The sequence below is a fragment of the Cygnus olor genome, chromosome 24, assembly GCF_009769625.2.
Source record: "Cygnus olor isolate bCygOlo1 chromosome 24, bCygOlo1.pri.v2, whole genome shotgun sequence".
In the NCBI taxonomy this organism is placed as follows: Eukaryota; Metazoa; Chordata; class Aves; order Anseriformes; family Anatidae; genus Cygnus; species Cygnus olor.
Window position 1 is genome coordinate 4302016 of NC_049192.1, and position 24051 is coordinate 4326066.

Consider the following 24051-nt stretch of genomic DNA (forward strand, 5'->3'; position numbering starts at 1 on the left):
GACTTCTGCAAACATGGTGACTGTGGCTTCCAGTAATTGTGGTTAGTGAGTATAGCGTAGAGTTGCTCCCAGAGTAGAAAGAGGATTTGAACTGAGAAGAGAGAGGGGTTGGGGGGCACTGGAGAGGCTCCTGCCCGCTCCACGATCTCATCTGTAACACCAGCATCAGGCATGGCCCCAGTTCTTGTCCAGCAGTGCTGCGTTTGGAGGGACCAGACACCTCTAGTTACTGTCTGCCAAGCAGCAGCCCTTCTTCCTGCGCTTGCATGGGAACGTGGGCGTGCTGGGGAAGGACCTGGTGGGGCTGGGGCAATCCCTCGTGGCCCCCTGCAGCTCAGGGCTGTGCGTATCCAGAGCTGTGGTGCACTGGCAGCAAGGCAAAACCCACCGACTGCTTTGACAAATGGGCAGCTGTGGCATTTAATGAAGATTTAGCTTCCAGATCTGCTCCAAGCTTTGACCCACGTAGGTGACTCTCTTGTAGGCAAATGCTTTCCCGGTGCTGCGTCACCCAAGTATGAAAATGTAAAACTTGGGGAAGTTTTAGGGGTTCTTGGCGTGCCCTCCCTGCTGCAGGTGGCTCCCTGCTCCCGCGGCGGTGGATGGTGTTTGTCACGAGTGCTTCAGGTTAGAAGTGCTTGAAAGAGTTTGGCACAGAAAGACAGGAGAGCGGTGTTGTGATGAGATTATCAGAAGCCTCTGTGTTTTGTGGAGAAATTCATCATAATCTTGTTACCTGTGCACCAGTTAACAGGGGTCATTATTGCCCTTTGCCTGGGAGGGCTTTCTCTCCACAGCATGATCTTATTTTCTCTAGCACAGGTTCTCCTACAGACAGAGACCCTTGTATTCCTGCCTTACCAGCTTGTGGATCCAGGCTTCCTTTTGCCCTGTTTCGAATCTCCCCTTCTATCAGTATTTTACTGCTGCTGCTATTGGCGTGAGATGGTGATGAGCAATTTGGGATCAACGTTTGTGTGGCAGTGTCCTTAAAAGAGTTAACAGTGAAAACTGGTGTTTTCTTGAAAACTGAAGGAATTAAATGGAAGCCAGAGTAATCACTCAGTTCCCAGCTCGTTTCTAGCTAATGCACGAACCAAAAGCTTGTAGCTGCCTGGTGGCAGCAGGACACGCTCGTCTCTGTCTCCGGGAACTATAAACTTCTGCAGTGTTTTTGCAGACTCTCATGTACGCATCTCCAACAATTTATATTCTGCTGCTTGTTCTTGCAACCAAAACTCTGAGAAAACATCTCTCGGAGAAAGCTTAGCGCAAGGAAATGCAATGCACGGGGCCGCTTCTTTAAAGATCTGCATGGACCATGTGATGTTTGCTGGAGTTAATAGGATGCCGTAGATACTGCACTTCATTAAGCAGTGTGTTTCTTGAAATAATTAAAAACTCTGTGGATTGTTTACAGACTGCTTTTGCTGTTTGTTCCCTTCAGCTTGCTGTGATCTGCAATTTTTCTGCTTTGGAGAGCAGTGTATTGCTCTCCCTCTGCCATTTAGCCCAGCCTCGCTTTGTGGCTGCATCAGATCTTGCTGTCTCCTTTCAGTGAATTTGTTCACTTTTCTCCTTCCCTCCCATTTAGCATGCTCCAGTAGCCTAAAATTCAGCTTGTAAGCAAAGTAAAGCTTCGCCCAGATTTGTAAAATCTGTCTTTACCTCCTGATGCCAGCACCACCACCCCCCAAAAAAAGGAAACAAAAAATCCCCCTTGTCAATTAGAGCAAAAACGCGGCTGACTTGCCAGCAGGTGCAGTGTCTGTGTTTGCATTGGAGATGTTTACAGCACAGCCACCTTCCTTCGTCGCCAGAAAAAGGCTGGAGCTGCTTACTCAGAGAAACCGGCGGTGTCCCTGTGCAGTGGCTCTGCTGATTTGTATCAGAACAGTCGTTTACCTCAGACTTGTAAAATGGCTTTGGGTGAGCTCCAAGCTTTGGGGAATTGTGTAAATGGAAACCAAAAGTTGGTAATCAATAAAGGCTGCAGCCTGAGCTGTGCTGTTCTGACTTGCAAAATGTGCTGGAGATTAAGTCAGTGTTACAGGTTAGGCATGCAAAATTGTAATGACGCTTTTAAAATATTCCTATTTTTCTATAAATTCTGGAAGCACAGAGAAAAAGGTCTGGGAGAATGAAGGGATAAGAGACGAAACATTTATTCTCTCGCTGTAATCTTGCTGGGTCCGTACACTTGGCCTCCTTTACACAAAGCTGTAGCTGAACACTGAAGGAAGGGAAACCCTGCAGCAGCCTCGCTGTGCTCCTGCAAACCTGCCGCTTTGACCCTGCCACAGAGCCCTCCGCAGGGCTCCCGATGGGCACAACACACCTTGTCTTCAGCAGCTGGTGCTGAGCTGCTCTCCACGGATTTATGTAACCTTTTTTTGATCTGTTTGGAAAATCTGCCTTGTCCTCTGCTGCATCCTGTGGCGATGAGTTCGGTCTTTTTTGTGCTGCATGCAGAAGTACTTCGGCTGCTCGAAGCGCGACCTCATGGTCCTCACGCCTACCAGGAGTGTTCCTGAACAAGCACGATGTGGCTTTCTGCATACGTGCTGTTGTATGAGCTGAATTCCTCTCCAGGCACAGACAGGTCTCACCTTTCATCCTCTTGCTCCCTGATGCAGGTATGTAGCTCCTGCACTCCTGCCCTGTCAATGAGAACTGCTGAATCCTGAAATCCTGCAGCACGAGATGCAAGTTCTGCTGATTCAGAGCTGCTGCAGTGAACTGGCCACCTGACTTAGCCACGGCATTACTTGGTTTACACCTTTCAGGATTTTTTTTTTTTACTACTGCTCTGAACTTAACTTGCAGTATATTTTACAAATGCGTTCTTCCCGTAGGTGGCTTATTACTTCTGGATGCTGTGCTAATAGCAGCTATTCTGCTTGTGTCAGAAGCTGCGGGAAGTGCTTATTGTTCCCTTAATGTGCCATTACCTGGGTAGCCCATATGCACAGCATAAAGGGGAGCAAAAGAGAACTTCTCGTCTGCAAAATTAGGAGTTGCATAGCTTTCACGCATCAAATGGCAGGTTTTTTTGTTCATGAAACAGCAAATTCTTGGGAGGCAATCATCTCTCTGAATTTTAGGCACTTCCAGTGTTGGCATATCCATCATAGCTAGTGTTTCTGTCTGGATAATCAATGGGAAGAAATGAGCTCCTCTGCAATGCATTCACATGATCTGTGCTGGAGGCTCTTTCTGAAGGTGATGAATTGCACCCTGGAAGTGCAGCTCGGTGAGTCTGGCCAGCTCGGATGTAGACATCTCCATCGTAGCCAGCTCCCAGAGGATGATTCATCTCCTCTAGAAGTCTGCAGCGCCGGCGTCTCCAGCACGGATGATCCTTCACACTCTCCTTATACTCTGGAAACCTGGGCAGGACACTCAGCAGAGTTCAGGGCATGGTTTACCGTGTTGAATGCACCCAGTTTTAGGTGAGAAGACTTTGTTATATCTGCCCCATCGAGGTGTAAGGTACCCCCATGGAAGTACCTCCAGGTAATCAGAGCAACCCCCATTAAGTGGTGTGAGTTTATCTGCTTAGCCATGGAGGTCAGCGTGCGTTTGGCTGCCAGCCATGAGCTAGCTAAAATCAGTGCTAAGCACACGATTGTGAAGAGATGGATAAAAGCTTGGGGGGGGGACGATTTCAGAATGATCCACCCTCTGGGATTCGTTGGGTTTTTGTCGTAGTGCAGCAAAGTCAGTAATCTTTCTAATAAATTACTGGATCAGACGAAAAACCTGTTCAGCCCATTTCTTTATAGGTGAAAGTGGTCTGTAGTGGAGAAGCCAGGAAAAGAATCCAAGGGAAAATTAACTGTATTCCTTGATAGGTCTTTATCCCTCTCCTGGCTAATTACTCTTTGAACCGATCTAGATCTCTGATATTCTGTTAACCTGTGGCGGTGACAGACCTACAAAAGAACATTTCATTTCAGACACTTGTTCTTGTACTGTGAGGCAGTGTTAATAACCATTCCCCATTAACCAGCCTGAAGAGTCCAATCTAATTAGTCTTCCCCGAGATGGAGGCCACTGCACCAGGATGGAGAGCAGTCTTAGCGCTGTGCAATCTCTGCCTCTGCTGGGGCACTACCGAATTTCTCTCAAGTTCCTCCATAGTGAGTGCGTGTGCAGAGAGTTCAGTTCATGTATTTTCATGTGAATAATTCTGAAATCTCATGGGTTTAATGAAGTCTAGTGGTGACAAGATCTCTGTTTTAACTGGATGCTTTTCCGTATCAAGGGACTTGGGTTTCTCCGGTGCGCGGAGGTCATTGCTTTCATTTCTTAACTCTTTCCAAGGTGGTTTTTCTTTGTAAGACACCAGCAGTCCAGCCGGTTTCTAGTATGATGGGTTTCATATTGATGAAGACAGCAGATTGCAGAAATATGACCGTGAATATAATGACAGGAAGGAGGGTCTGAGGAATGTGCCAGTGCAGGATTTCTGTTCTTGAGATCTTAATCTGAACAAGAGGTGTTTTTTTTTTCCTTATGAATGCAGTAAGAGATGAAATGGAGCAAATAATATACTAAACAGTTATACCTTTTTAACAGAACGTGTTCAGTGCTAAAGAGTTTATAAAGAGGCTGCAGGGAGAACATAATGTGTGCATTTGTGTGTCACATGTTCATAGGAAAGTTCTCCCAAAGCAGAAGACAACATTAGTCTTGGTAGATGGAGCTAAAATTATATTTGTCTATATGAAAAAGAATAATATCTCAACTCTGGAGTTCACAGAGACAGGAAGGCAGAGCATCTGTTTTTATTTTAACCTACTCTGCCTTTTTTTTTTTCTTTCAGGTCATATCTGACTCCAGTACGGGATGAGGAAGCAGAATCACTGAGAAAGGCACGATCCAGACAGGCTCGACAGACTCGCAGGTCTACACAGGTAAATAATGGAAACCATCATGTTCAAGTGAAGGATGAAGAGAGCCAGTGTGCAAAGAAGCAAGATTTCTTTCGCTAGTATACTGCTACTTATTACAAGGGGCTTGTCTGCCCTGCCGGTGTTGGAGAGATTCTGGTAAAAGTTCACACAAGCAGTTATTACCAAATAATCCTCTAAGCATACACAGAGTTCTCATTTCTGCAGTATAGCTGCCTTTTTGTTTGTAGCTTGATCATGTATATTTGGGTTGCTTTGACTCATTTATTGCATAGATACACTGAGAAATGTGTTAAAGGCAACATGGTGCTTTTCTTGGTGTTAGCATAAAGGCGAAGCCCAGAAGCATTCGCCTGGCCAGGCAGAAGCCTGCTGGGCATCTTAAACTTAGTACCTGAGCTGGAAGACTTGAAATCCAACTGCACAAATTAAAAAATTCTCACTCTTACTTTCTCTCTAGGGTGTGACACTGACAGACCTTCAGGAGGCAGAGCGAACCTTCAGCCGGTCTCGGGCAGAACGGCAAGCTCAGGAGCAGCAAAGTGAGAAAGCTGAGAGCACTGAGCCTGCTGAGGACAGCAGTGAGAGGCAGGAAACCCGGTCACGGTGGAGCAGAAATACAGATGATGAGGTGATCCTCCTGGCCTTACATCTCATTGTTAGAGTTGATGAAACCATTTAGGATAGCTGACACAAGGAGAAATTCGTGTGGGGTTCTCTGTTTATTTTAAGGCGGGGCAGACTTGCTGGAAAGAAGTAATACTGACGATTATCCCTGCCTCAGAAATCTGCGTGAGGGGTGTGGATATGGAGGTGTTAGAAGTTACCTGTTCCTTTGCTCTCCACTGAGAATTTTACTTTTCTGTCTTGCCAGAAAATAGAACTGTGTAGATCATAGAAAGTGAAATGTGAAGGCTAACGATAAAAATGTTGCCTGGATCCATCCTTACTGTGCAGACTGAACTGAAGCTTTGTGTTCACATCATGCCACAGATGTTGTGCATATAATGGAAGGCTAGAGAGACCAGTTTTCTCCTCCTTCCATCCCTCCTGTTTTTATTCACCATAAATCATTTGTTTCAATGAGATAATTTGTTTGTCCTGTTACTGGCAGTAAGGACTAAGTCAGTGATGATGGGCTTCCTGGCAATGGGAAGGTGCTCTCATGTTGTAGCTGTACAATGCTATTAGCATTTGTCCCCGTCTGATGGAATGAATTATACCTGATCTGGTGGATAGAGGTGATCACTTCCAGCAGCAGTGAAGAAAAAATTATAAGATTTCTTAATAAGATTCTCTATAAGAATCTTATTAATAAGAATCTCTCTAAGATTACTCAGTTACCCAAAGTCCCAAATCCTTTTCATTCTACTAACTTTTTGTCCTGTTTGCTTACAGACTGTCTATCGGCGATTAAGGTGCCCAGCACAACCAGACAAACCTACAACACCTGTATCTCCTTCTACGTCAGCACCTCTCCTTTATACAAGTTCTTATCTAACTCGAACAAATAAGTATCTAGATCTTGACTCTGTGAATCCGGCAGACTTCAGAGGTGCAGCCACAGTGATGGAGAAAAATGGTACGTACCCAGCAGAATGAAGGAGATTCAAAGCTCAGAGTTTTTCATGGGTTTTAGAACTTTGAGTGTATACAGAGAATAAGTTTACTTGTTGTTCTGAGGGGAGAGATATGGGGAGCTGCTATCTCATCAAATAAATATTATTTGTTTAAATTGAAATCTTAATGTAAGATACAACCTATTGCTTGTAAAAGAGAGGGATAGAGGTCTTCCATTTTGGATAAGTAACTGGGTAACATGAATCCATGTAGTGTTTAGATCTTAGAGCTTGCGGGGAGCAATTCTACCACTACAGTTTGTCCTGAGAACAGAAGTAAGCTGTGATGATCTGGAAAGAGCTGACAACTCGGATATTCTCTCTAGTCTCTGATAAAGAAAGGTGTGTGAGTAGCCAGATGTAGTAGGGCACTGGGATTCCATTTCATTTTAATCACTTCTTTGTAATATAACACGAGCCAAAATTACCTTGATGAGCTTGAAAAGAACCCCAGTGCCTTAGCAAAAACACAAATGTAAATCACTGAAACCAAAGCAGTCTTTCTTTGCTTGGCTAGAGTGCGAAGATCCAGATTTAGACGACAGATCTTCAAACAAGCAGTCAATCCGAGAGAGGAGGCGGCCGAAAGAGAGGCGAAGAGGCACCGGCATCATTTTCTCAACAAAAGATGTGAGTTTGAGTTCCTCAGAGAAGTAAAACTCATTCTGTAATATTCAGGGTGAATTTCCTTCCAGTTCCGAGCTTCAGATTTTTTCCAGGTCAGTTCATTTCCCATTAGTCCTTCCCTCCCCAACTCTGTTTCAGACTGGCACTTCCAAAGGAATCACGTAACTCTTTGGCCCATGTAAAATCCAAGCAGCAGGCTCTGAGAGGCCTGCTCTTGATCACAAATCAGTGTGATCCTTGCAGAATTGTGAAAGAGCCCACGTGGGAGAAGACAGATTAGAAGTCTGGTTTCTTTGGAAGAAGGAGGTCTTGAGCTACTGGAAGTATTTTCAAATTCCTCTGAGTCCAAATCTGGCTACACTTTAGGCCCCCTAAAAGGATGACGGTGAAGAATAAAACCTGTGTCTGGATCCCCTGCCCAGCACCAGAAAACACACACAGCATATAATGCAGAAGAGCTGGCTGTGTCATGGTCATTTCTTTTTGTCCTGTTTCAAAGAGATTTCTTCAGTCTGAGGGAGGAAAGGCAGCCCTCCAAACCTTGGTTAGAGAAGGAAAGGGAGTAAGGTAGGGAAATAGATCACCTTTTTCAGCAGGACAATAAATATTATGAAAACATGATTAAGTCTGCAACAATTCCAGTCCAGCTCTGGACGTGTAAGCTCCCTCATACACCTCAGGGGTGGAAGCTTCTTGCACGATACTATGAAAAACCAATGGTCTTCCCAATGGCAGACATACATAATGTTGAGTATTTGGAGTTGCGAGTTGACAGGACCCTGCTGGAACATCAGAAAATCCGTTAAAAGACTGGTTGCAAACACCCCTTTTGACTATTTTCAGATGATTCTGGCATTTTTGCACATGTGCCAAATGTAATCCTTTTTTTCTGCTTATTGTTTTCTTTGTTGAATGCTTTGCAGCTTGCCCAGTTATCTACAGGCTTGTTGGAGCAATGTTACTAGCTTCAGAGCAGAAGAAAAATCACTTCTCAGAGTTTTAGTTCATTTCTCTGTTATCTCTGTATGAAACCACAGATACAGCCTCCAAAATGTCTTGAATTCAATACTGAGTCAGATGTGATGCCATGGTAGTTTACCATTGCTCTATAATCTCCTAGAGCCTGCCATGGTGCTGTTAGGACAAGGGTTACAGAGTCAGCATAAGTGCAAGCTGTCTGGGGTGGCTAGTCTTCCCTTCTGGAGTCTACGTGAAGGGGAGGACGTTATTTGAAAGTCAATATTTTGTCGACATTTCAGATATGTAGTCATCTCAAGTGTCACAACATTTGTTCCCCAAGTAAATTAGGTGTATTACTCCCTCTCCTACCAAGTCTTCAGGAGCATTCAAATCACAGTAGCAGTCTCAAGAGAGTAATGCTTTCTCCACTACTAAGATCTCCTAAATGGCCATTAGTTTACCAAACATTACCTGCTAATCGGCCAAAAGCAGCTAGGCAGGCAGTTATTTCAAAAGAATTGTTCACAGCTTTAGCATCAATTCATAAGCAATACATTATGTTGCTGTGACAAAAAAAATAAATTGCTGTTTTCAAGGCTGCCTAATTATATTGTTTGCTTTTCATCTTAGGATGATGATGAAGTTGATGGAAATGAGGAAGTGAAGGAAACTCGGGTAAGTGAAAACGTATTTCTAAATAGACGGTGCTTCGCTCCTGAGTTTTGGTGGCAATAAGTCTTCTGTGGCTGTACTTCTGTTCACACCGGAGGTTCAGGCTCTGTTCAGCAGCTGAGCACAAACTGGGAGGTGGCTGAGTGGCAGTTTCCTTACTGATTTCTCTTCTGAAAGATGCCGAATATCTACAGACTGGCTTAAGTTCAAAAGTGTGCTGTCTGTAGGCTGCATAGGCGGTTCTTAAACCCAAAGGGACTGGAGCAGAATCAAGGGTGCGTGCATTGTGGAGAGCGCTGTCGAAGCAGCAGTGTCCAGGGAGCAAGGCTGTCAGGTGTCCTGGGGGAGGCGCGTGCCTGCAGCTCAGAATCATCCTGACACTGTTAGTTTGGGCAGTATGTTTTGTGTTTCCAAAATCTGTGCCCTTGTCTCCTCATGGATTTGTTTCCTTGTGGGAAATTGTCTTGCCAAGCAACGCATCAGAGATTGTTCTTTGTTCCTCTGTTCGTGCAATAGTCTCTCTGTCGTCCTTCGAGGCCCTTTCTTTCCTTTCATAATAATTGTTGGGTCCTTCCAAATTGACTTGGTTTCTTTTGTTTCTGTCTGTCTTTGTGTAGAACACATTTAAGCCTGACAACATGACTTCCTCTGACAATGTTAAAGCTAAATAAATTTCGAAACTTAAAGCATGCTGTGCAAGACCTGGGAAAAATAGTAAATTTGAGGTTGTGTAGGGGTGAGCCTGCTTGTTGTCACATTTAATCTTTGACAGAAAACAGTGAACTTAGAATAGCTTTCTCATGTGCTTTGCAATTCAGTAGTGACTGAAAGATCATTTTATTGAAAAGTTAACTGGTTCTTGTCTGAAAGTTTTCAATAACACTCCTTGGGGTATACTTTTGTTTTTCTTAGTGCTGCACTTGGTCAAAATGGGGCAGAGTCCTGGGACCGGAGACGCGCGTGGTGCTCGGATGGCTCTTAGCATGTACTTATCTTTCAGTGCCAGCCTTTGCTTTCCCAAAGCTTACATTGCAAATGTGAAGCTGAGGACATTCCTTCCCACAGCGTGTGCTAGACAGGGAGCACCACCTGCTTCAAGAAGCCTAGTTCTTCCCACAAAAGTTTCTGTTCATACTGGCACACAGTTTTGTTGGATTTTTCCACTTAAATGGCTGAATCTTTCATGCAGTTTATCATCCTTAAAACTGTTTTGAAATTTCGGTCATCTCGCCATGAGACTGAAAGAGGTATAGTTTATAATGGTTAAGTAATGATAGTAGGGACACCTTATTTTCAGGAGTTGTGTTTTGGACTTGCTAGGAGTGTCTTGTTCTTCTGGGAAATTGTCCCAGATAAGCTAAATTAAGACAAAAGAGTATGCGAAGCTGCAGATTTGGAGGCATCTTAGAGTCTGACCCTGATGAAAACTCTGAACACAGTCTGCATGATTCTTGTAAACGGGTAAATTGCACTTCCAAACAATTCACCATACGCTCCTGCCCAGAAGTTCAGGGTCACCCAGTCTCCTACAGTCAGTGATGTTGTCTTTCCCCAGACTAATAGCAAGGAATTCTTTTGTCTGGTACTTCCCACAATTTTCTTGTGCGTTCCCATCTAATAGCATGGCAAGTTTCTGTCGGTTCCCTGCTGCTTTGTGGCAGCAGTCCCCCTTTTCTTCTTAGGCACCTTGCACATGTTAGATCCTGGCTTAGACTCTCCTTCCACTGGCGCCCATCCTCCCAGCCCTCTTGTTTTTATCCAGTTTCCAGTTTATTTTCTTTCCTGCTTGTCTCCAGCATCATGGTGTCTTGATCACTCTTCCCCAGTTTATTTTATGTGCAAATCGAAGAGATTGCTGTGCTGCTAACTGCCGGGCAGGTTGGCAGGAGTCACTGAGCAGCTACTTGTTTCAGTTCTAGCACCAAGCAGCAAGGACAATTAATAATCATTAATTTATCAATAGTAACTTGCCATTCTGGACAGGTAGGTGCAACCAGCAGAGTTGTGAACTTGAATTCACTAAAATGTCCTATTTTAGTTGCAGACCCCCAAAGATTCCCTGGAGTTTGAGCAGATTTTTTTCCCTCCCGTGTTTATATCTTGGCTGATATTAGAAAGATTTTCATGGGAGCCAAGGAAGGCCCTACTTGAATTCCCTCCTCCAAAATATGCAGTGATGGAGTTCAGCAAAAGAAAGGTAGATGCAGTTTTTGAAAAAGGAGAAAATACATGTTGTTCTAATTCTCAGAAGTGGATGAATTATTTTGGCCGAAACTTATGAATACCAGCGTGGGAAACCAGCCCAGACGCTTTGGCTGAGTTTTAGGCAACTGAGAGCAGTCTCGTAATAGGATGTGTCAGGCAACCTTCATATGTTTTGCTACCAGCCCCGCCTTTCTCCTTGTGATGTAGACTGCTTGAATACATTGTGGAAAGTTGGAAGAGTAGACAAAGTTTTATTGTGGAATAAATGTTCAAGGGCACAAGGGCTTGAGCTGGAAAAAGCCTCTGGGGAAGCAGTTTTAGGAGTTTTTTTGCATAGTTCCATTGGGAAGAATATGTAAAGGAAAGAGCCTTTGTTCATTTTGGGCAGACCTGAGCTCAAACCAGAGACGAGAAAAGAGTTTGGCCTCAGCCTAGTCTCCATTTCTCAGAAAGTAAAAAAAATAAGAAATATTTGCAGGAGTCTCAAGGATCACACGAGCAGTACCAGGCTGAGCAGTGGGGATGGGCTTGCATTAGGGAACCTTTGCTGCTCACAATAAACCAGTGACTGAAATATTATTGAGGATTCAGTCATGGTAAGGCTAATGAGTATGAAGACCGTATGATCAGTCCAGGTGCAAATCGAGTTTGGGATGCAGCATTTGAAGGGTGATGATGAAGACTAAAGAGAACGGTCCAGTGTTACATTTTGGAGAGGGTTTTCCCTATCCCTGGCTCTTTTGTCTTTGACTTATACCTGACTTCTGCCATTGCTACTACATAGCAGAAGAAATTGGGACCAATCTGGAAGAAAAGTGGATTTCGAATGACTTATTATCCATAACAGAAGTAGAAAAGTGCTTGTAATCATTTAAAGCATTTTATCTCCTTGCATTTCTCTTCCGTGGCATAACGAATGTGCCTCACCCATGTGTCATATGGTTTGTCAAGGGAAAGCTTTAAATACAGCAGAATGCACCAAGTGTCATGTTGGTAAAGTAACAACTCTCTGGGCAATAAAAGTGACAAAGAAAACATCTGTTTTCATGAACTTCCCCTGGGACAGTCTGTATAGCACAATATAAAACCCAGACACGTTAATGGACTTAACTTTTATGCAGAAATAATGCTGAAGCATACGATTATGGATTATGGTCGCAGTAAGTGTATTAAAGAAGCTCCATTCTTGTCTTCCTGAACTTTGATTTACAAAACATCAGTATTTTAAATTCTGCAAAAAACCACTCAAGCCCACTTTGTTTTGTAAATATTACGTTTTTTGCCTAATTGTATTATTAACACGAAATCACCAGATGCAACTGGATGCTAATAAAAACTAATCTCTCTCAGAAGGAATGAATTTCTAAGCTTGATTTTATGAATTCTAAGGGAAGACCAATGAACCGAAAAGTTCTTTATGCAAACTAAATGTCCTGATGTTATAGCTGTTTCCAAGTGTGACTCGGGAGTCTTGATATTGGTATATTCCTTACCTATATTTTTGCTTTTAGTGGCGTTTTATCTTCCATGGAGACTTGCAATTTAGCTTTTGTAACTGTGCTGTTTATCTCATCCATCTTTTAAAAAGATAAACAACCAAAAGATCAAAAGCCATTTCATTTCATGTTTTCTCACTTGCCTGTTACAGCCAGACTGCATCTGTCAGGAGCCCTAGGAGTCCCAGCTATGGATTCCACTAGTTTATTGTCCTCTTCTCCCACTTTGAGCAGTGCGAGGCGTAGCGCTGTGCAGGCTGTTGACATGCTTGCGGACTGTCTTTTTAAGCTAAGGAAGGATCCGAGCCCTCCGCTTTCTGGACTCGGATTGCCTAATATGGTAAGGTATGTCCTCGGGCTGCACTGTTTTGCCGATACACCAGGGAAAGTGGACTAGGAAAACAGAACAAAATAGGTGAACTTCTTGCTAGCTGATAAGCAAGGAAAATCATTTAATCTAGATAGCATTATAGGATACTGCTCATCGTCTGCCTTACTGCTCCTAGCCCCAGGTCACTTTTGGGGAATAAGGATGCAAGAATTTTCCCCTGGTTTTACCCTTGAATATTTACTTATAGCATAGATGCAGTGTGGCGTGGGAGGGAAGCCATCTGGCCCACGTCCAAGGTAACGTAGGTGGTAGCTGTGCGTCACTTGCATGGCTATAGTTAAATGATAGAGAACTTAATTATGTGGAAAGCAAGGCTATGAGAGATTGGGTCTGTTTAGTCCTGTTTATAAACAAAATGCTCTAATGGGTTGTGTGTGCTGCAGCGAGAGGAGATCTTTAATATGAGTGCAGCTAGCAATATCAAGATGAGTTTAAAATAGCAGAAAATTGCTGCGAGAGCATGAGTTAGTGTTTTGCTGTAGAGCTTTAAGTGTGGTGAAGAACATTTGTATTGTATTTGGAGTACCCTGGCTTCCTTGGGAGGTAGAGGGGGAAGACACTATAGAACTGAAGATTCATTCTGCAAATATTTCTACAAAAAATTCTTCACATCTGCACGGACGATTTGCCTCATGAGTTCTCCAGCCTAATATGCCTCTGTTGTTTTTACTTAACCTTAATGTTTTGAGAAGGTTATTGGACTTGCTGTCTGCTGTCCCTTTCGGTACAGCATTTAAGTCATCAGCATGGCTGTCCAGTTCCTATTTACAGCTCTGGGAAAACACATTGTTTATGCTTAAAGCCAAGCAGGCCAAGTCGGCTACGTAGACTACAGGGTTACAGCTAAGTATGTTCAGGTTAATTCCTGCAATTCACTGAGTTGCTGAATTAGGAAGGTGTAATGTGAAGCAGCGGCCATGATGGAGTTGAGTAACACAAAACCAGCTAATAGGCGAGTCGCGGGTCCTGGTAAGATGAAGCAAAATAGCAAGTCCTCCAGGAATGATTTACAAGGTCATAGAGCCATAACTATTTAAGGTAACTTTATGCTTTAACTTCTTCTTTAGGAAATTACTCTCACAATTTCTATGTAGTCCAAGGTGCCAAATCTCTCTCAGTTGTCAGCAAGTGATTTCTCCTGAAGTTATGGAACTGAGCTTAGCAATGAATCGGATACCACCCCCCCGAATACCTTGGCTTTTGCTGGCATAGCTGGGAGGTCTGTGCACTTAGTTCAAATTATCCCGTTCCAGGCCAGGGTCCTGTTCCTTTGCCTACATGGGATTCATCTCACTGGTGTCCAGGGATCCTTTTTCTTCCCAGAAGGAACTGGGAGCAGTGTGATGACACAGTGCATGGGGTGGCAGCAGGATCAGCAGCATGTGGATGCATCTCTCCACCTCCAGTTCCACGTGAATGTGGCGCAACCACTCCAGGAGACAGGACTGGTTGCATTCAGTGTGGTTATTAGCCTTCCTCAGCTGGCTGAGGAACGGTATAATTCCCTGGAACGTATCCCAAAGACGAGGTAAACCCAACTCTTGTCTTATGGCTAGTTGTATTCTTACACTTTTTGACTTTCAAAGTTAACAGCATATGTTTGTGCTGATACACGAAATGGAGCATCATGCTAATTTTTGTTTGAAACTGTCAAGCTCTATCTCATCATGACACGCTCAAAATTATGGAAGGGAAAAAGATCTCTAACCGCTTAACTACTTGTAGCGGGCTCTCTGCCCCCTGGGAGCTGATGATCACATTTCATTTTCAGTCATCCAGCAGGCCACAGCGCGGGTGTCTCCCCTGATGGAGCTGAAAACATTCTTCAGAAAAATCCAACCTGCAGGATTGAAGTTGTCGCATGCAGCAGCAGATGTCTGGATAGCCCTGTGGTGTGGACAGGGTTGTCTGCCTTACGGAGTGGGTGAATTGTGCATGGGCGATAGGAAATGGCTTCAGCAGATGCAACATGAATGTGTTGCTGCTGGTGCTTCCTTTCTAGCCCTTCTCACCAGTCTGCTGGCCAATGCTTCCTTGGTGGCCATGTGGCAAAGTCCCTGTGAGGTTAATAGTCCTTGTTGCTTGCAAGGACCGTGCAGAATGACATAGCCTCATGTGTAAGTAGTATATGATTTGTCTCCCAGATATGTCCAGAAGGAGTGAAAAGCAGAAGCTGTATTGCCAGATGGCTAAAAAGGAATGAAGAATAATCTACATTTGTTTGGAAAACCGAAGTCAAATTCTCTGGCAATAAAATATCCTTTGGAAACTACCACTGTAGGAAAAATTGTGTGTTCCAGTGACTCAAGTGTGTTGTTTGTCACCCTTGTCTTTAAAAGGTCACTTTTTGTTCTGAGTTTATATCCTCCTACATGCTTGTGTTCAGAAAGAAGCCTCATATTTGGAAAGTCATTGTTTGGGGTTTGTTGTTTTTTTTTTACATTTAGACATGTAGTATCACTACCAGAAGTAACATGGTTTGGCAGGAGCTGCTTCATTATTTGGTATGTCAAGATGTAGAGTCCTTAAGCTGTAAAACTCCTTCCTGGCAGGGATTTGCAACCAGCTTTGGTTTTTCACGCCTCAGTATGTTTTCTTTACTCATTATAGTAGGTACCCAGTACATAGCTAGTGCTGGGCACAGCTTTGTAATGGGCTTTTTTTCATTGCTCCTCGATTGCATCCTTGGGAGTGAACATAACCTTCTGCACCACAATCTGCTGCTGCTGTTGAAGGAAGGCCAGAAATAGGCTTGAAACATAGTTAGATAGCAATGTGTTGAAGTTATACATTTGTTTGGCCAGCAGCACTAGGATATTGCGTTGTGTCAGCCAGTTGCTTCCACAGACAAGCTAACACAAAGGTTTTACAGCCATGGAGTGGCTGGGGAGGGTGGGAAGTATGCAGAATCTGATCAATTTCGATAAAGAGCAAAATGGATCTGTTAGTGCCTGAGTGCTCTGAGATTTTTATTTCTCTTGTCATATTTTGGAAAGTCCCATAGCTAGAAATGGCTGTGTTTACATCTGGTTCTTATATTCGTGTTCACTTTCTTCATTTCCCTGACACTGCCTGTTAATGTTTGCGAGTTTCTGCCGCATTCCTCCTCTGTAATTCAACATGTTTGTGCTTCCTCCCTGCTTTGTTAGAAAGCTGAATCAGGGAAGAGGTGACTTACCAATAAACACTTGCTGAGTGCAACTGTTGAGCGGCTTTTACTGGAAAATGTTATGTTCTAACACTACTTTATTCTTAACGGTAGTCAGTGGATGAAAACTTGATTTTTGGCATGAGCAGTGCTCTAAACTGGACTTCAGAGTGGACAATGGAAAGAAAACATCTCTCCAGATGTTATCATGCTGCTTTTTTGGAACAAAAGCATAATATTGACATTGGGAAAGAAGCCTGACTCTGAAAAGACAGAAGCAGCTTTTGGATGAACATGAAGCAAATTATCTGCAGATCTCAGCCCTCCCCCTGGCGTGCAGTCATAGCGAGGGTTGCGGCACACAAGGATGGAGCGTTGGGGTTGCACCAGGCCTTTGGGTTCATAGCTGGTCACGCTTACAGCCTCAAATGGAACGGAATCTGTTTATTGTTCCTGATTATTGATTCCATTGTCGTCCATTTCTCTAACATCTTAGCATCATCCCTTCTGGAGATGCGGTTAACATAATGAAGTCCTTCTCCCTCTTCTGCAAACTTTTCTTTAAATTCAGTTCGCAGCTTCTGAAGTCAGGGAAGTCCCCGGAGCTGTAGGTGTACATCCTTCTTCTTGTCCTGTTCCAAACGCTGGATTTGAGTGTTCACCTTGTTCATTCTTCCAAAATCTCAATTCTCATCCACAGAACTGCTTGAATGCTTTCTCCTGCATGCATAGTTTGGCACTTATAGGTGCTAAAATGAAGTTTCTCTGCTGAGAATGGTGGTTTTTTTAAACTCTTTTCATCACTGCTTTTTATTTTCCATATTTGTAAGCAAACAAAAAAGTATGAAGTTTTATATTTAAAAAGTGCTATTCCCAGCCCACACTAAAATTATCTGCTTCTGCTCCTTCATGGTAACCCAGGTAAGCCTATTAGGCACAGCTTCCAGCCTTTTTGTGATAAATTTAGTGAGGGGAATAAAAAGTGGGGGAAAGTATGATGCTGTATGTGCAATTATAGAATGTCAGCTGATGTGTATGTTCGGGAGGGGAGGAAGATCCTTTCCTTCTGCCTCCTATCCGTGAGACATAATGCCAGATCTGCTCCTGGGAATCCTAGTCAGTGCGCTGCAGATGAAAGCCTGCTCCCTTGTACAGTTTGTATTCCATTTATGGCAAACTGCTGCAGTGCCTTTACATCACGTTTACAACAGAGCTCGTTGCCTGACCAATAATTTCTTTGCTACAGTCCTTCAGCCTTCTGTTACTGAACATAACCGTCGCTGCCTTTTTCAGTTCTAAGTAAACCCTGTGAAGCTATAATTGAACCTGTTAAAGCTTGCATATAATTTTACCGTGATTTATTTACGGGATTTTAAAGTGGTTTTTATAGAGCATGTATTTTCAATCAAGTTTTCATTATCCAAAATAATAGTGGGCTGGGTATTACAGTGAATACAGCTGCTACAGCTTTGACCCTGAGCTGTCCCGCATAACAGCGGCGCGCATCAGCCCTCTGGATTCTTACAGTGTGTGCAAACTGGATTGCAGTTCACAGGTAATGGAGAGTTGGCTGTACAAGGAACAACATTTAGTATTACAACCTTTAAGGCAGGCTTTTCAGCACATCTCCTCGGATAGATAACAGTGCTGCTAATTTCAAACCAGCTCATTATGCACCGAAATGAGCAGCTTTGCTACAGAACCAGCAGAATTTCTTTTGCGCTAAGGCGACGGGCACAATGAATAAAGATGTGAGAGCAGCAGTAACAAAACTCAGCCTTTTCTGTGCAGGTTAATTCTATTCCAAAAATTCTGGTAGTGATCTTGAGACTTTAACCACGAGATCCCATGCAGAGGAAGAAGTGACTGGTGTCCCCGTACCGGGGATGTGGTGAGCACCAGTACTGTAACCTTTCGTCCAGCTCTGGCACTCTGGATATTAAAACGGGATCCCTGACTTGTCAGAGCAAAGCTCGGGTTGATCACGGGCTTTTCCTTTGCAGATAACGATGCTCACATCCAAGCATTCGGACATCGTGGAAGGATAGTGCAAGGCATGCAAGACATTCTTCCAGGGAAAAAAAATGTAATTGTAATGCTTAGTGTGTGGAAAGACATTATTTAGGGCTTAAATAATCAGAGATATAGGACATCCTGGGGTGGATGGAATCCCAGGATTTGTTAAACTGTGCCCACAGTATAACCGCTCCTTAGATTTGTTGTTCTTTTGAAGGGGAGGTTTTCTACACCATGGATTTCAGTTTTACATGCCAAACCAGTAACGTAAAAGCAATTGGAAATCAAATCTTGAGTCTGTTCTCTGTAGCTCACATCAATAGTTCAATAGCTAATGGATATTTCGTGTTTAAGCTGAGTTTCTCTGCTTTTTTTACAGATTACTTTAGACCCAGAACAATTACTTTATGGGCATGTAGTGCCAGGATAGTTTATTTCACTCAGTCTCTCCAGAGAGGTGTCATGATAATAAATGTGGCTTTAGAATGGATTTAAGTATTGCATAAAATAAGAAATATAGATTTCAGTATTTCCCTGGACTTGGCCATGACTAAACATACAAACAGCATGCTCTGCTCCTGCAGGAGCAGAAATCAGAAGCGAGGGTTGTGAAGATTTGTAATTGAACAGCAAAGAACTGAAGTCCCCGGGAGGTGCCAGCAGTGTCTGAGGCTCAGTGCAGCCTGACTTTAGCAGGGAGTTTCTCTGCTCAAAGAAAAGTGAGCGAGATCATCCTCAAGGGCTGCGTTTGTCACTCCCAGGTGTGCCAACTTACCGATCCCTGCTGCTGAGGCCAACCAACAAAGCAGGCTCACCCACGTTGTTGAACCATCGTACCCTCCAAATCGCTGTGGCTGTGGCCAGGGCTTTTGGGAACAGTCCCTGCCAGTGCCCAGCTTGTGCATGGAGGAGTCTCGGTTGGTCCGGGACGAAATGATGCTAGAGACCTTTCTGACAGCTCGGTGGTCTGCGGGATTGTGTGCTGGTGCTCAAGGATGTTCCCTGGCTGTGTTTAATCTAGCAGATGTAGTCAAGGGGAAGGTACCCTGCCAGGAGGTACGCGGTGTGGAGAGCATCGTGGTGCAGCGTGGCCCCAGGTACGTCCTCAGCTCACCCCCTCCGTCAGCTGAGCCCTGGGTAGCTGGGGAAGGAGATGTGTTCTTCCATACGTGCCTGCTCGGGGGAGATAGGGAGGTTTGGCTACAAATGAAAGAAAAGTCAACTGAATGAGAAGTAATTCGGTGGCATACAAGAGAGCGTGGTGAACCTGATGTGGAAAATGACAGCTAGGACTTTGAGGAGATAGGCTTGGGATAATTTGTTCCAAAAATACCAACCGCTCTCCCTCATCCTTCAAGTTTTATTAGAATTCTTGTCTCCCAAGAGGGCTTCTGTTTTCCTTCTCCCCTGCACTCCCGGAGAACATGCTGTGGGCTCGCATCACCTGGGAGCATCATTCTGCAGCGCTGGCTGTAAATCCTAGCTTTGTTTCCCATTTCTGTCTGCTGCAGGTTGGAAAGTTACTGTGTTGCTTAAATTCGCATTATCAGTGTAATATTCTGTAGGTGAAAGTTTTCAACGCAGATAAAAAGGGTATTTGATTTTTTCCCCTCAAATACGTGGCTCAGAGCTGCATCCTCTTTCTGGTATGTCATATTCTCACGTACAGGTTTCCCTCTCTGTTCACAAAAAACACATTCTGCTTGGGTGCAAACACAAGTGTCCTGACCGAAGGAAGGGCGAGGATGGCTACCTCAAAGGAAAAATGTCTGAAAAGTGCTCATAATCACCATTGCTCAGAGCAGAGAAGATTTTTGTGCTGCTTTACTCAAAGTTGAGACAAAACTTCAGAGTGATGTTGCCCATAACTACAGTTCAGCCTGAAGTTACGGCGTGCACAAAGTCTCGTGCTGGGGTTTGTGGCTGTGTAAATATTGCTCATTATTATTCCTGGTAGCTGTAGAAATACTCCGTCGCAAAATAAGCAGCGCCACGTCTACAGCAGAGCGCAGGCTGGTGTTGCATACTGAGGAATATTCTGACAGAAGCTGTCAGATCTAAACCGTGCCCTTGAATATCCGAGCCGTGGGGATGTGAGGACACGCGAGCTGCAAAGGAAGATCAGGTTGCGGACTTGCACAGGGAAAAACTTGAAAGCGAGCTGCGTGAGGCAGCAGGGAGAAGCCCCGAAATTGGGCACCTTTGTTGAAACGACGCTGAAACCCAACGTGTTTTGCCATATTGCATCTCATTTGCTGTCTTTCTCCTGGCTAATCAGGATACTATTTCTCATGCTAGCCCTTCTCTTTAAAACGGGTTCTTGTCCACCAAGATGCGTTCTGTCAATCTGTGAGGCATCTGCACTGGATGACTAATTAACTTTTAATTAGTAGGGAAGAGAAAGCTCGGGTTTTGTTTTGGTGTGAGGCTCAAGCTGTGAGTTCTGTACTTCAGCGCTGATTTTGGAGCTTTCCTGCCCCTCAGCAGGAACGTGGCTCCGGAGGGATGCGGCAATGGGTCGCGTAGGGCTGGAGGGGAAGCAAAAACGGGCGAGATGGACTTGTTCAGCTCCACCTCGGTGACTAAGCTGGGCTCTGGCAGCCTCGTGATCGTGATTGAGACACGGGTGTGCTGCTCGCCACACGGGTTAGCCCAGTTTCAATTCCTCGTACTGTTTTGAAACCCCACAAACCGAGACCAGTGCGAAAGGACAAGCCGTGTGTGCGAGGTCTATAAATGTGCGCTCAGTGCCCGAGTTACCTCCTTGCTGCTGCTCCGAGAGCTGCAGGCTGGGGGTGATGAGCGCAACAGATGGAGGCTTGAAAGATCAAGGTCCTGCCCCAGCCTCCTTGAGCAGCAGGGTGCCTGTCGCTGCCTTCTCGTGTGTCTGGACTTCATTTCCATACCTTCAAAAGGGAATGCAGAAATATTTCCAGGCAGAATTCGACCTCTCCAAACTTTTTTCCCTCCTGCAGCCAGTGAGTAACGAATCCCCTCCTTTCCCATGCTGAGGTATCAAGCAGAAACCTGATCTCGAAGTGACTTTCCCCGAGACCAGCAGTCCCACAGCCACATTTCCTTCTCTAAGGTCACGCAGCGATGCTGCATCGCTTCTCCCGGGCAATGCTGAATGCAGGAGGCATTCACACAGCTGCTGGTCCAAGCACCATCCCCTAACTGTGGATGTCAGTGAAATTACACGATCGCCAAGCAGTGTGCAAAAACAGGGCAATGCTTCAGTCCAACAGAGAGATACATGAACGTAGTAATAGTTTTTCAGTAGTTTCATGTAGCTATTCTTTTGCACTTATTATGAAATATTTTGTGATAAAGCGACCTGGAGCTGGAGCAGAATACACGCTGCAGATGGATTAACTCCTGGCACACTGTTTGGGCTGGGGCTGGTTTGGATGGGTGTAAGTAAGTCCAGATCAGACCAAATCCTGCCGCGTGGCACCGCTTCATCAACGCTGCCTGAGCAGAGCTAGTTCAGGTACTGAGCTGACCACTTCAGGTACTGAGCTGACCACTTCAGGTACTGGGGCTGACGCCTTTCCAGTGAAGAAAACCGGAGGCTTTTGCAACTTGCTGGGCTCAACTCGTATTTAGCGTATGAGAGCTATTAAATCAGCTCACCCGCTGTGTGTCTGAGGGCACACTTCCCGTGCGTTTTTCAATTGAACACGCTGTGTGCTCTGCTGGGACCTGAGAGCCATCCACTCGCCTTTCCAGCAAGCAGCCTTGCCTCTGGAGACGCTGCTAACGTTGCAGAGGGCGGCTGCCCAGGGAGGCAGCGTTACAGCAGAGCTCGCTGGAAGTTTGCTGAGAGGTGCCTGCCCTCCCCACCCTTCCTTTCCTCCAAGCTCCTCTCCCCTCCTCCTCGATCCCAAAAGCTCATTTGAACACATACATTACACAAGCGAAGTGTCGCCTTCTCGCAGCTCCAAACAGGCTTCTGAGCAAACAACAAAAATCCTGTTGTGCTGCATGAATGTGTACTCCCTTTAATGGTATGAACTGCTCCGTGTCCTTTGAAATATCTCCCTTTGTCACAGCCACAAAATGCATGCTGAGGCTGGCGGCTGGAATTTAAGCTTTGCAAAGTGCAGCCGCTTTGCCTCCGACCTCCAGCTCTCAGCCTGCCGGGCCTTGGGAGCTTAGAAGTTTTTACTTTTTGTCCTGTTTCTCTTCTTTTTTTTTTTTTTTCCCCTTTTTTCCCTACAAGTGGCAGCCCAAATCCCAAGCTGAAAGTGAATCGCTGCTGCTGGCCGCCCTCCAGCATTCCTGGCTGCGCGAGTAAGGATCTGGAATGTCAGAGGCAGCGGGGAGGGAAGGGAGAAGCGTGCGCGTGGGTAAAGGCGCCCGGGAGGAGGAGGACGGAACAAAACACAACTTCATCTGGACTGCCCCTTTCCAAACCAGTGTTTGTTCCTGATTTATGCTTTCGCGTTTCGCTTAAAGCATGCAGCTCCGCGCAGTTACGGCAGAGAGCTCGCAGCAGCGCTCCGGAGTAAAACAGGTTTTTGTTGTTTTTTTTTTTTTTCTTCTTTTTTTTTTTTGCAAAAGCTTCGTGTCTAGATAAACTCAGCCTTTTCTCTGGCTCTTCTTCTTGAGCCGGGAGATTTTTCCTCCTCCCGTTCTGGCGGGAGAGCCTCCTGGTCGTGCGGCACAGACGCGAGGAAATGCCCTTTTGTGGAGATCGCGGGACGGGGCCCGGACAGTGAGGGTGGCACGGCGCCCGATCGCACCGCGTCCCTGACACTGCCTCTTCTGCCTGGACAAGAGACGTTGTGGAGCCTCAGCTCTCTCTGCAGCAGATTAATGCCTAAAATTATACACCCTAAACAGCAGGGTTTAATTACCAGAGCTGTGAATAGTTTAATTAGTTTGTTCTGACCTTGGAAGAAGGACCTGCCCAGCGCTGTAGAGCGACAGGAAAGCAAGACTTTTATTGCTTCTCAAAGCTACCCAGCCTGCGAGGCCATGTCGTCCCTGTACACCAGGAGTAAGGAATATACTCGAAGCAGGAAGGCTCAGTCAGATTCGCCCCCATCCTCTCCTTCCCCGATTGCAAAGACACTCAGAGTAAGCAGCCTTTTCCTTTCTGTATTGCAGGGAGACCCGCTCGGTGAGCGGAGTCGGCGGTGGTGGTTTGTTGTCTTGCCCTTGGAGACCTGTGTCTGGGGTTTGTTTTGGAAAGAGGATCATTTAAATGAAACTTGGGAAGGTGCCTCTGTAGCAACAGGTTTTAAGAAAGCTGCAAATTCCTGGAGCCCTCGCGCTGCGATGATTTGCACTGCTGGCTGCAGGGGGTGGTGTGATGGCAGCTTCCCCCCTGCCCTGCTCGCCGTGGGCAGAAACATCCCTCTCCAGCAGCCTGGTGCTACAAGAAAACGTCTCAGATGAAAATGAGGCAAAACCTGAGCAGCTTGTTAAGCTGCGCTCTTCCCATCAGTGCTTTTGATATTGCTGGCACAATGGGGTTTGCTCTCCAGTGGGGTTCTAAGCCTCGGGGCTGCTGTGAACTCTGGTAGCGTTTAAGAATTTCAGCAGCACAAAAAGAAAACCACCTGTTACGGAGGTGCTGGCAAGTTGAGAGAGTTGTCTCGTCCTCCCCGAACTGGGGTGGTGTCCTGATCTAAGGGGGTGTTTGAAGGTGGGAACACCTTGCGACAGCGTTGGTGTTAGCTCTCGGGCAGCTCCAAGTCCCTTTTGTCATAGGGGCAGCTCCCAGTCCCTGTCATTGTAGGGCAGCCTCTTTGCAGTCAAGCAGTGTTATCATGCCAGCATCGAAGCCTGGAGGAATTAGTTTTAAAAAGGCAGACTAATTTTAGATGCAAGCATTAAATTAAGCTGAGCGCTGGTGTTTGCTCACATCAGATGTGCGTTGTCTGCTCCTTTGTAGTGACAAGTCTCGGCCTGGGAAAGGCGTAGCCCTACATATGCAGAGGGGGTCGGCCCGCTGCCGTGGCCGTAGTGGAAGCTGCAGCCTCGGCGCCTT

At 45.3% G+C, this 24051-nt stretch overlaps 1 protein-coding gene across 10 annotated transcripts in view; it reads left to right on the top strand.

Moving 5' to 3' along the window:
* The window catches only part of PPP1R12B (protein phosphatase 1 regulatory subunit 12B), a 119613-nt gene that overhangs the window by 66883 nt on the left and 28679 nt on the right, over positions 1 to 24051 (top strand). For 9 of the 10 annotated variants that reach the window (XM_040536301.1, XM_040536303.1, XM_040536302.1 and 6 more), the window contains 5 exons: positions 4829 to 4919; positions 5377 to 5547; positions 6315 to 6498; positions 7053 to 7165; positions 8753 to 8797. In XM_040536301.1, the coding sequence (XP_040392235.1) occupies positions 4829 to 4919; positions 5377 to 5547; positions 6315 to 6498; positions 7053 to 7165; positions 8753 to 8797 (604 nt within the window). Of the gene's footprint in view, positions 1 to 4828; positions 4920 to 5376; positions 5548 to 6314; positions 6499 to 7052; positions 7166 to 8752; positions 8798 to 22279; positions 23136 to 24051 lie in introns of those variants that run through there. The other variant, XM_040536308.1, reaches the window with a different exon arrangement.